Source organism: Cyprinodon tularosa, unplaced genomic scaffold (assembly GCF_016077235.1).
Source record: "Cyprinodon tularosa strain WSP-4 unplaced genomic scaffold, ASM1607723v1 ctg145, whole genome shotgun sequence".
NCBI lineage: Eukaryota > Metazoa > Chordata > Actinopteri > Cyprinodontiformes > Cyprinodontidae > Cyprinodon > Cyprinodon tularosa.
Window position 1 is genome coordinate 344,939 of NW_024038276.1, and position 13,436 is coordinate 358,374.

At 36.8% G+C, this 13,436-nt stretch overlaps 1 protein-coding gene across 3 annotated transcripts in view; it reads right to left on the minus strand.

Moving 5' to 3' along the window:
- Positions 1-13,436, minus strand: part of LOC119779274 (ETS-related transcription factor Elf-1-like) — a 29,847-nt gene that overhangs the window by 7,125 nt on the left and 9,286 nt on the right. Inside the window, exons 1-6 of one of the 3 annotated variants that reach the window (XM_038278850.1) lie at positions 7,615-7,761; positions 7,141-7,476; positions 6,930-7,053; positions 1,056-1,163; positions 773-922; positions 597-671 (exon numbers count right to left, since the gene is read on the minus strand). In XM_038278850.1, the coding sequence (XP_038134778.1) occupies positions 597-671; positions 773-922; positions 1,056-1,163; positions 6,930-7,053; positions 7,141-7,200 (517 nt within the window). In that variant the 5' untranslated portion in view covers positions 7,201-7,476; positions 7,615-7,761. Of the gene's footprint in view, positions 1-596; positions 672-772; positions 923-1,055; positions 1,164-5,371; positions 5,546-6,929; positions 7,054-7,140; positions 7,477-7,614; positions 7,762-13,436 lie in introns of those variants that run through there. The other 2 variants (XM_038278849.1, XM_038278851.1) reach the window with 2 other exon arrangements.

The following is a 13,436-nucleotide window of genomic DNA, read 5'->3' on the forward strand; positions in this document are numbered from 1 at the left end:
AAAGAACTCATGCTCTTCCTCAACACTGAAGTCCTCAGACATTTTTCTTTCGTTGTTTCTTTCTTTGCACAGGTAAACAGCACATTTCTTCTTCTATGCTTGCATTATCGGCAGAGCAGACGCTGAATGCGCACTTTCATCTGGTTTGGTCTGCCGGCTTCCGTAGCGTCGTGAACGCGCAGGCTCGCGCTTTCAGGAAATCCTATACACTACTGTTTATGCTCTAAAAACATTCTAAATGACTTTGTTTCGAGTAAATTCTGGATGCTACCCACTCAGGACACTTGGAATACATTGGACGAGCAGTATGGAGGAACATTGACACGTTTTTTGTGGACTTTTATGGACCTTTCTGTCTCGGGCATCATAGACCTCCATTATTTGAATGTCAGCAGACAGCAAGAAGCCTCCCAGATCTCCAGATGCATTTGAGATATCAAAAAAGTACTCCAGAGTGTTGTTCAGCATGGGGGTGAGTAGAAAATGAAGGCTAATCATGTTTTGGGTGTACTATTCCTTTAAGGATTAAACAGGAGCAAAACTCATGCAGCTCCATACGACATATGTGTATAAAAACCTGAGATGTGTTCAGATACCTTTGTTGTATTTGTCCTTCTTTACTTTTATATCTGGTGTAGGAGACTCTGCCCTCCGATGTCGAGCTTTTTTACCTGCTCACACACAAAAAAAGTAACATTTTTTTTTAATCAATAGAGCCACAAATTCCCAGATACAAAACCCTGCAGTAAAAAAAAAAAAAACAAACACTCACCCCTCTTTTTAGACTGCAGCTGCGCCGCGGGCCTCTCTCCGTTCAACCACTGCGACTGGTCAATGGCTCCTACAACCCCCTCGGCGGACACGGTTACCTGGGTAACGGGAGCGGTGATGACATCGCTCAGAGAGGGTAAGAAAGCCTGGGCTGCAGGGGGACATAAACAGATTTAATGAAAGTGAACAGCACAGTGACCATCATATCTAAAAATAACATCTCCCAGCCAAACCACTTGTGTATCAGAAAGCTGCAGGGAGTGATTTAGAGTGTGTGGGCTTACAGTAGTGCTGTTCCAGGGAGAGAGTGTCAACGCAGTCCATGTTAAGGAGCGAGTCAGCAGCAACAAGCGTCTCCATGGTCTCCTCCTCTCCGCTCTCACATGGCTCCACTACAGACCAAAGAGGAGCGAGGGCAAAAAAGAAACACTTTGAGATAAGGGAGGATGGCATTCAGAGGGAGGCATACTGCAGGAGACGAACGCTGGGGTCCTTCTGTTAACGAAGTTAGAAAAACTTACTGTCATTTCGTCTGCTCTGGCCTCACAATCAGACAACATGACTTAAAGTGACTGTTTTTGGAGAAAGCTAAAGTTTGCTAAAACTGATTGGACAGTCTTAATGAATGAAGGCAGTTTTGGTTGGAAAACCTTTCAGTTTCCTTCAGGCTGAAAGTTAAAAAGTAGCTTTTTCACTCATTTTCTGACTGGTTCTTTTCTGAAATCAAATCCAATTGTGTCGACTACAATGTCACAGATTGTTGTTTCGAGCATCAAATAAATAGGCTTAGGGCAAAGAAAAAAAATATATATCTTAAGTAGAGGAGTTGTGCGTCTGAAGGACGTATCTGAAGGACAGGGAAGTTTACTAAGGGACAGAAGGTCTGATAGATGCATAAACCTCCAATATACAGCTCTAGTGAGAAGGCTGCATACATCAACTGATGGTGAACTGATGGTGCTCTTCTATCACGGAGGATCGATTCACCAGGATTGGATTCAGGCTGAATTTAGGGCTGGTTGATATTAAATCTTAATTTTGCAATAGAATTTCCACATTGATATAAACTAAACAAAAGCCTGAGCCTCATAAAGTTCGCTAAGGATACCCTAAACAGATCCATGTTTTTTTGTTTTTTTTTCCATGTGGAATTTTTTTTACACTCATGTTTAGGTGCTGTGCAATTAATAGCATTTGCTAAATCACCGCAATTTTACAAAAGGAGATTATTCAATCACAGAGATGCTGAATTTCGGTCATCTAACTTTTGAAGGAAATGAGAAATGTACTTTCTAGCAAAGCAAGTTTGCTGCCAAGAGAAGAGGAAGAGAGAGTTGAAGTTAGCGACCAGATCCATGCAGGCGAGTTAGAGAAAGCACTTCCCCAAACAACAGTAATAGTGAAGTCCTGCCACAACGGAAAGTGAACCATTAAGGTTTCAAGGTCATGAAAACAATAAATCTCTGGAGTGAAACGTCTACATGCTTCTGGTTAGAGAAAAGAAAGATAAAAGAAGTTGGGACAAATGTCTTTTAGCAGGTTGCAGACACACCAGACACTCATCTTATTCCCATCAGCGAGTTTTTTTTTAGTTTTTTTTTTTTTACGCCCTTTCACCCATTTTTTTTTTTTTTTTTTTTTTATCAGAGTGAAGGTCGAAGCCGTAAAGTAACCCAGCATTTTCCATAACAAAACTACAGATACTTTTGCATTTGTCTGCGTAAAGGATAACTGTTCTCTCGGAAAGCCAAACTGTGTCCAAGTATTAACCATCTGATTCAACCCGTCATCCTCAGATTAAACAGCTTTAGTTATTATTACTGGAAAAATGTATGAACACTAAGACAATTAATTCAGGGACACCAAGATAATTAATCGATTAATGAGCTAATCATTCACTGATCTGGTAATTGAATAAAATAATTTTTCTATATAATATTAATAATGATACACAGAGTAAAAAAACAAACAAACTGCAAAGCGCTGAAAGAATAAGCTACTTATAGCAGTTGAGTTAAGAAAAATAAACATTTTTAAATATAAAATATATATGCAATCTCTCCAAGATTGAATTTTATATAACTATAAATAAAAGTATACATATGTATCTAAATTATTACATGTATATGCACAAATATCTTTTACATATCCTGCCATTTGCAATTTAATTCAAATGCACCACAAATATTGTTTTTTTAATACTCTAAATGTTTGTTTACGTAGAAATATTAATTTACTAAAAGTGTCTTTTTAGTAGGGTTGTCAAAAGTATCGATACTCAAAAAAGTATCGATACTGAAACGTTTTATCCGGATACAATACTCGTTTTTAAAAGTATCGATACAGTGCTACCACCAGTGGCACCTAAGCAGTCATTCATCTAAAGTGCAGAATAGAGGAAAATGCACTTTCAGAACACTGTGTGATTGAATAATTCTGTGCACTTTTCAGTTTCAGACTTTTTTTTTGTAAGAGGTGCAGCTGCTGAGAATTATTTTTGTTTCTTAACCGGTTTGGCTAGTGTCATTGTTATGTGTGCAAAGCAAAGGAAGGAACACTTATTTTTAATTTTATAAGTTTTTCATCAAGCTTGCTTAATATTGTGCACAGCATGCAACCTCAAAATATTGTTTTTATTGTTTATTGTATTTATTTATTGTATTTTATTTATTAATGAAAATATTTCTGTTGAATTTTGGAGTCTTTGTTTTTATCCTTGTGGTATTGAAAATGTTATCGAGTATCGAATATTTTACTTAGTATCAGTATCGAGTTGAAAAGTTTAGTATCGTGACAACCCTACTTTTTAGGTCGCTCAAAAAAATGATAGATATATTAATCAATTACTAAAATAATCGATAGGTGGAGTCTTATTCAAGACCTGAAAAGATTCTGGAACCTTTAGTATTACCTTCCACAGGACAGTAATTTAATTCCCTGTTTTTAAATTGAGCTCTGCTCACATGTAAAAACTGATTTATAGCCAATAAGACGGCTGTTTTGCCACAAGGACAGATTAGGCTTTGATAGCTGTGATTAGAGGATCAAATTCAACAGAGGAGTAACAAACAATTTGTTTTCACAAGCTGCTTGAAACACAATGCCAAGATCCGATTTAAATTTGGTTTTCTTGTCACACATAGACAGAAATCTGCCATAAAGTCTGTATTATCTACGTGTCAGAGTTAAAAGGGTCACAGTGGACTTAAATGATGACATGTAATGTACCTACATCTGGTTATATTAAAGCTTTGTCCCAGGTGGTATTGAATCAGCCTCTGTGTTCAAAATTCTGCAGACAATATTTAATTCTGTCTAAAGCTGCAACATAACCAAATATGGATATTGCAGCACTGTGAATACTTTCCAGATGTACAGTGAATATGAACAAGCTACCAATTTTAAAAGAATATGTTTTAATATGTATTTAATATCAAAATGTTTTTGTTTTTTTCCATCACTGCTGCTTACCTTAATCAAGGCTGCACTTTAAAAAATGTAAATGTCTAGAGAGCTGTTCTAAATTAAATGTATTTTTGTTTACACTTGTGTATACAAAATGACAAAATAGATGAAATACACTCCAAAGAATACAGAAATGTCTGTCTCCTACTGGGTAAAATACATAAAAATATATCCAAACTTTAGAGTTTAGAAGTACAAACGTAAAAGCAAGTGTTTGCTTGCTGCTGGAGAAATAAATAATAAAAAATGCAGATTAAAAAGTATTTAAAAAGATCATAATGAAAGCTGTAATTTGATTTGAATATTTGTTGATTCTAAGTACTCTGTTAATATCAATAAAACTGATAAAGTTTTAATGGTTAACTGTAGATTTAAATAAAGCGAAGACAGTTCTACTAAAACTCTTTGATCTTTGTAACACAATTAAAACTGAAATTAAATGCATGAAGTTGAAAGTTGAAGGACTGCTCACTGATGCCTAAAAAAGAACATTTTGTTTTCAAGATCTTAGAAACTGCCAAGAAAAAGTTGATCTCTTCACCTTCCACCTTGTTTCTCATCATAACATCAGCTGTTATATCGAAATACTGATTAATCAGTTTCCTTTAATCCAGCTGACATAATAGTTGTTTTTCTTTAACAGATTTTACACCACCGCGCAAATTGAATTAAGCTTCAATAGTCTATTAATGAATAACAGCCTGTAGCTTTTTTCACTCTGTAAAATCACTCTGATTTTTCTCTATACACGTTTTGGACATCACATCTAAAAACCTTCATATTATCACATATAATGGATCCACGCCAGAAGGGGTCTATTGTTTTCCGCGGATTTATTCAAGAGGGGAGAAGGTTGTGCTGCAGCCAAGAACACATCTGCTAGCTTAGCGGCTACCCGGGCTAACCTGAACTCCAACACTTTCTACTTCAGATAAAACTTCACAACAACCCAGCAGAGACACATAAACTCTAAATTCTGAGGTTCTGACCTCCGTGTTGTTAAAAGTTAAATGGGATATCCCCACATCTTTTTTAAACCAGCTGTTACCGTGGGCTAATTCCCCCCTCCGCGCCTGTCTGAGCTTCACCAGCTGCTGCCGCCGCAGATAAGCACAGCCCGGGCGGCATATCTTACTTTTTTAATCCGAGGATATCATAATGAAAGCTGCAGCCTGGTTTCACCGCGTCCACAGCATCCTGTTAGGGCTCCGTCTCCTTAACTGTCTACAGGAGCACGCGAGGAATGTTTTCTTTCACTTCCTGAACTTTTTTTTTCTCTTGCAGAGGGTGGTCCATGTGCTGCACGCGCCAGTACGCATGTGCTGGGTACACTTTTTCTCTTTCTTGTTTGTTTGTATCATTATGGTTAGCAACAAAAACAAACAAAAAAGTTTGTACCATCAGAAAAGTTACCAGAGGGACATTTTGTTGATTTTTTTTTTGTCTTTTTCTCTGAAAAGGACAAAAAAAATGTAAACTGATTTTACAGAATTTTGACTTTTTCTCATAATTCTGACTTTTTTCCTCATATTTCCTACCTTTTTCCTCATAATTGTGACCTTAATCTCATAATTCTGACTTTAATCTAAGAATTCTAACTTTTTCTCAGAGTTCTGAAATCAATCTCAGAATTCTGACTTCAATCTCAAAAGTATGACTTTAATTTCAGAATTCCGACTTTAATGTCAAAATTCTGACTTTAATCTCAAAATTCTGACTTTTTTCAGAATTCTGACTTTAATTTCAGAATTCTGACTTTAATATCAGAATTTTGACTACATTCTCAGAATTTTGACTATATTCTTTCCGTTTTTTCCGAATTTTTGACTTTTTTCACTGAATTCTAACAGCTAACAAACATTATAGCATCAAGCCATAGCCATGTCTGTTTTAGAGACGAAACCAACTCTCTTGTTTTAACCACCTTCTGCTCTTCCATTAATGAAACAGCATCACTGGGCCCCCTTAGGCACGTAAAAAGTTGCCCAATTCCGGAAAAAAAAGTGTTTTTTTGGCCACGAGGCATCACAAACTTTGCTCAGGTTACCTAAAAATAGGTTAAGACCTAAATATTCGAAACCAATTAATACTCCGTAGTGTCAAAGGCAATATTTCTTCATATGTATAACTTTTGAATGCCTAAACAAGCTTTAATATTTCACAGTAATACAAATCCTGACTGGCTAACACACTTGAAATCCTGGATATTACTAGATAATCTGAAGGTAATGTTCAGTGAAAGATGAAAAAACCAGATTAAACAATGCAGATGATCTCATGGCTGATATTCAAACAGCCGTACCTTCCTGTGCAGCTAAACAGAGACACAAGCTCATCGCTGACAAGCCACATTAAAGCAGAGCAAAAGGAGCCCCAACCAAGTACCTAGTGTATATACTATATATACACTATATCATGTATATGTATTCTATAGAACACATAGGGATAATACTATTCACTGTGAACACTTCTATATAAAATATCCTTTTTTAGTGATCTCATGTGATATTTTACTTCTTGAAGCACGTTATTTACTGCCAACCATGATCAATAGAATTAAACACACTTTCTGTTAATATTTTTGATTAACTGAGCAGCGTCCAGCTGAGTGGCAGACAGCTGTAGAGTTTGTAGGACTTCCTGATGTGGTGAGGCGGGTGAAGAAAGTCTGGAACCTGTGTGTGTGTGCTGACCTTTAAGTAGCTCATGGTGATCCTCTGTCTGTGACTGTTCATCGGTCAGACCAGTGTATGACAGCAGGTGTTGATGAGGAACCTGTTCCACAACTACTGCAGGGTACTCTAGATAACTCCCCATCTGAAAATTAAAGGTTGCAGTTTGTGAGGTTTTCATTGAATTAGAAAGAACGAAAGAAAATAAGAAAGTGAGGAAAGAAGGCCACACCTGTGATGAGTTAAAATGGTCGCTGGCGAAGTCAAAGATGAGCTCCGGCTGCTGAAGCATGGTTGTATGTCCTGGTTCAACTCAAACGTCATGGAAACAACATCAGAGATCTCTCCAACATAGATCTGAATAAGCAGGAGGTGTTTCTGAGTCTTCCTGGGGAGAAACTCTCCGCTGGCAACAGTAGATGTACTCAACAGCCTGTCTGAGGAGGAGGGATGCAAACAGCTACACTAATTGACCAGAGACAGCGTGGCGTCACAGGAAACTCATGTTGCTCTGCTTCGATTCTTGATGAGGAAGTGGTGGCTGAACTGTCCTGTGGTCTGACTGAACCTGCCAGAGAACAACAAAGACAAATGTAACCGAGGAGAGGGAAGCTGTTAGAGGAGAACACAACTGCACCTGCAGAAAGCCTACGAAGGGATCAGATATATTTCAACAATAAAGTAAAATATAGAAGAAAGAGCATACTCTGCCTCGAGTGGAAAAACAAGACAACATCAGCCTCTGAGCTCAAGTCTCTGTTTTACATATCTCATTCGTTCGCTCTTATCATGCTTCTAAACTGGGCTAAACCAGCAACAGGAAGGAAGCTTTTGCACAGCAGAGTGTGTGCGTCAGTATCTGTGGGTTGGTGGGAGTGAAGGGTCGAGGGGAGGCAGCTGGAGCCGAACTTGTAACATCACGCCTTTGCACAATGTTCATGGTTTCAGGGTCGCATGGTGCACATTCCCCACAACATGGCCATGAAGGAGGCATTCAGAGCGACACAACGAGCCCAGCGCCGCTTCGTTACTCCTCCTTAGTCACTCAACATTTCTTGTTTACATTTCCTCCCGTCTTTGCTTTCTGCCCAGCATGCATGAATGTTAAATTCCTGAGACCAACAACCAGCCGCTGTCCTCTGACCCCCATCTGCTCTGAGGGATATTATTCTCTATATGATTCCAAAAGTGTCCACATCCATTCAACCTATTTATTTTTTATCTTTTTTAAAAACTGCTAACATGAGTGTATTTACAACAGACCAATGCTAAGTAGCGCAAATTTGCGAAGCAGAAGAAAAATTATGCATAAATACAAATCTGAAAAGTGTGGTTTGCTTTTGGATTCACCCCTTTTATTCTAATACTCATGAAAAAAATCTAATGTAACCAACTGGACCAGATCGATCTGAAGAAAAGTGAACCGGTTGAGAGGAGAGGGTTTTTTTTTCACATGTTTTTATAATATAACAACAGCATGACAAACACAGTACCTGTCTTATACAAAGTAAAATTAAGTCTTCCCACTCCACCAATCAAACCCAGGTCTTGAATGGGGCTTAGGCCATTGAATTATGTTCTATTTTGAGTCAATTGAGTCAATTTGTCAGGGGGAAATCACAAAAGTTGGCATTTGTTTTGTATAAGACTACTTTTCTATAATAGAGTAAAATAGAATAGAATAGAAAAAAACAGGTACAGTAGTACAGAATAAATAGAATAGAATATAGCAAAATAGATTAGAGTAGAAAAAAACAGAACAGAAGAAAATAGAAAAGAACAGAATGAAGAGAATGAAACAGAATATCACAGAATTGAATAGAACAAAACCAAAAACAGAATACAGAATAAATAGAATAAAACAGAACAGAATGAAACAGAACAAACTAGAATAGAAAAGAAAAGAATAAAACAGAACAGAATGGAATAGAAAAGAATAGAATAGCCAAATATTCATATAGCTCAGTAAATGGGCAATGACAGACTATGGTTCGTCTTATACATATACAATGAAAACCTTAAATAAATAGAACAACAAAGGGGAAAATGCATCTTGGAAATGAAAATTGACAAGTAATAAAAAAAAAAATAAGATGCCCAGATTAAGTTAAAAAAACAGCAGCCAATTTACAGATAAAATGAAAAACGAGCAACTAACAGCTTGTATGTTAAAAAAAAAAAAAAGCACATATGGGGCTAGTAAAAAGTGTACAAATAGAAGCCAAACTATGCAAATACTGCAACGATAATGATTTAACAACCCCCTTACTAAGCAGATAATAACCGTGTAACTAATAGCAGGACAGTAAACAGTTAGTGGGCCTGCTGGGGGCCGTGGAGATTATAAACCTAGAAGGAACCATCTGCAATAATGTTCATTTGTGCACGTGGGGTGCAGTTGTATTTCAGTGAACCAGCTCTCCGGTTCAGCAGCAGCTTCATGCATGAAGAGGAGGGGGACATGGTCCAACAGTGATCTCATTATCATTACACTCTTTCTGTCTCCCTGCCCCTGCACTGTGTCCAGGGGGCATCCTAGGACAGACCTGGTCCTCCTAATGAGCTTATTCAGCCGCTTCCTATGAGCTGAAGACTGCTGATAAAATACGACTCTAATGTTCCCAGTGATAAAAGATGGCTGAAGAAAGGTCTTCAGGAACCCTCCTCCCTGTGGGTAATCAAAATCAGATAAAACCTATTATGCTTTATTGTATGAGTGACTTTAACTAATGGAAAGGTTCAACGTGATTCAGAAATCCAACCAACTATTGATGGATTTCTTAATCCATGCGACGACTAATGCTTTCTTTGCCAATAATTGACTTTAATCCACAAAAATGTGTTATTTCTTTTCTAATGCCTCAGACTCTATATCTAAAATGTATCTACTGAGTATTGGGATGAGAATCTCTGGTAACTAAGAGGAGAACTAAGGCTTGAATCTGTAAATTGGTTTAAACTTTAGTTTCCACAGAGCATTTCATTCAGATATGGAAAAACTATGGTGAAGCTTCAAAGCTACCAGGACATGACTATACGCATGAAAAATGGCATGAAAGAAAGGAATTATTACACAAACAAGTATCTCTGCAGGAGCTGCAAAGACCCAGAGCTCAGGTGTAAAATGTGCACTTATCAAATATCGCCTGTATGAAACGAGACCAACTTCGCCATTAAGGGGAAGCAGCAAAAAGGGAAGAAATTAGATTAAAAAGTAAAATTTTTTAACACATGCAAAGCATAGTATAGGGTGAAAAAACAACACTGCATATTGCCTGAAACAGGCCATCTTTATGGTTACGGAAGGTGGTAGCAGTTGTTTTGGTGCTTTGCTATTACCGGTATATAGACAGAATTTTTTTTTGGAAGTGATTTGAAGACAGATGGAGCAAAATTATTAGAACTGAAGAAAAAGAACTGTTTGAATCTGAGAAACTGGGTTGATGTTTCATCTTTCAGCAGGATAAATACCCTAAAAATACATTCAGAAGTAGAATAAGGTAGTTTATATAACACCAATCTATAGGTTAGAATAGATATGTCCAAAAACAAGGTACAAGTAAGAACTTGTGGCAAAAACCTGCAAGTTAATTCTCATAAATACGGTTCCTCATATCTGACTCCCCCCCCGCAAAGCAGAGTGGGCAAAGATTTAACCACTCAGATATGTTTAGCTGGTAGAGAAATAACCCACATGACATGCAGCTGCATCCGCACCTAAAGGTTGTTCTGCAAGATATTCAAGCAGGGAGGCTAAAAATGGCATTTCTTGCCAGGGGGGTGGCATCCCCCTTCTTAAAAAAAATCTTAAAAATCACCCCCCTTCTTAAATGACCATCCCGCCATATTTTATTACTTGATGTGTTAAATTTCTACTGTATATTAACAGTAATGCCATTAATATTGCCCCTTCAACATTCAGCCGACTGTTGGCTTACGAGTAGCCTGAGTAAAATAAATAAAATTTGTGGCCTACCATGACTATCAAGCTGATCCCAGTGGGAAATAAGTCCTCTGGATTTGTCCCTAACTATGTAGGGGCAGTGATAGCCATCCAGGGACTTACTGCAGTTCTACTGTAAGGTTGCTTGGGCAATGACCGGCATACCTAACATGTAACAACCATACCATGCAAATTGCTTTAGGTTAAGGCTATATTAGTTAGGCTAGGTATGCTTTCAAAAAAAAAGAAAATTGTACCATCCACCGCTTTTTTTTATTTTTTTTTTTACTAGATTACTGCTTGTAACATATAATTAAAACTATTCTTCCCTTTAAAACTACTTTCTGGTTCTTGGTTTTAATGTGACAAAATGTAGGAAAGAGAAGAGAAAAGGTTAAAGTAAAGGTAGAAGGATGTTTGCCAGTGCTTTTTAGTCTCCTCCCCCCATGGGTGTCAAATTTAAGCAGTAAACGTTGCTGCCACACCTGCTCTTACCTTCACCCCCCCTCCTATGAATATTACACCTGCATTTAGGTTATTGTTTGTACTGGATCAGGCTCTGTCAGCAGACTTCATCCAAAGATTATATCCTAATCTGTTTTAGGTTGCTTCTTTTTTTAAAATGGATTAATTCACATGTTTGGTTAAAACAATAAACTAAAATAAAAACACTTCCTTTTTACCCAGGCGTTTTTTTCTTTTTATTTCCCCACATTTTTGAGTGTTTGAGGCCTGACATGTTTAGGTCAGTTATCACACAGGAAGCACAGCTCAGTTAGGAGGAACCACTTCCTGAGTTATAGGGGCCAGGGCCAATATCTCTGCCTGCAGCAGCCTTTTCTGTCTCACTTTCTGATGCATTCAGTTGTTTTGAGCCTCTCTAATATTATTATGACCTGAGAAATGTAGAAGATAGGTGAGCGCTTTCAGTGTACACTAGGTGTGAAACTTTATTTTAGAAAAGGCTAAAGCAGACACTGCAAATATGAGCAAAGTGTTTCAAATTAGCATTTAATGTGCCAAACAGTGGAGAAACTGACTGCAAAACACAGTTAGAGTAATAATCATGAAATGCTGGAGTTTTTAAATGGGCATTGAAGTTAAAACCTTGACATTTTGGTTTTTAAGGATTTTGGACTAATGACGTCACAAAATGCAGAACAATTTTTAGTAGTTTTGGACACAGATTGTGAACCTTTGAAAGTAGATTCTGTCAAACCACCTAAATGTCTTTTCCCCCTGATTTTACTGAAGTTGAAGCAGTACTATCACATACAATCAAATACACCTTTCTATAAAACTTCAATAAACCCCATTTAGAAAAGAATTTAAATAAAAAAGTTCAAAGTGGAATGAAATCCATTGGAAAAAAAATGGGGTGTTTTTTGAGAATGTATTTTAATTGCTTTTGAATCTTTAGATAAGATTTCTATTTTTTTATTTATTTATTTTTTTTGTGAAGTCATTCACCGGATGCATGAAAAAGAGAATTTTCTTATTTATACTTCATGACTGTTTAAAAAGTTGCATTTTTTGAAATTACAGCTAAAGTAAAAATAATCTAATTTGTATTACCCAAGCTGTGTTTTATAGTCAGTCATGTAGTCTGTGAGCAAACAGAAAAAAATGCCTCTAAAGAGCAAAAGCTGATTTGAACAATTTACTCATATTTCAGAGCTAGAAACGAATAGTTTATATAAGATGGTTTATTTCCCTTTGGGGATTAGTAAAGTATAATTTTATTGAATTTAATTGAAAGCGTATCTATACATTAGTGTGGCCCAGCCCAGAAAGGTTGATGTTCACAGTCACTATTCCTCATATCTGACTCACCATGAGTTACTTTGCAGAGCAGAGTGGGCAAAGATTTAACCATTCAGATATGTTTAGGTAGTAGAGAAATACCCCAAATGACATGCAGCTGCAACCACAGCCAAAGCTTGCTCTACAAGATATTTACTGTACCCAAGTGGCTAAAAAAAACCAACTAATTGCCGCCTTCTTTCTTTTTCTCCAGATATTCACTTGTAACATAAAATTAAAACTATCAATCCTTTGCGTCTATCTCATAAACTAAATTCACCTTTAAACCTACATTTCAATTGGTGGTTTTAATGTGACAGAAAATGTGAGAGTGTTAGAGGGAGAATGAATACTGTTGCCAGGTGCTATTCAGTCTCCTCCCACTCAATGGTGTCAAATTTAAGCTGCCAATTTGACATCATTTAAGGATGTTATACTTTAGTAAACACCATTTAGAGTGGAATCTATTTATAAAACTGTGAACAAATTAAAGGAAACTGATAAGATGTGAGAGGTAATTTAAATGCCTTAGTTTTTGTGTTCGGATTTTTTTTTAATTTTGAACCTTTTCAACATTGTTCATTACATCAAACATTTTTTTTTAAAGATTTTTACTTAATAACCATTGTAACATTTTATAAAAAACAAAACAAAAAACAACTTACTTAATTAGATTCGAATTTTGATTACCTAATCTGTATTTAATAGTCAGTTTCCATCTGTTTGTGAAAGAAATGTCAAACTGGTTGGTCTTTTTAAAGCGGATTTAAACAGTTGACTTA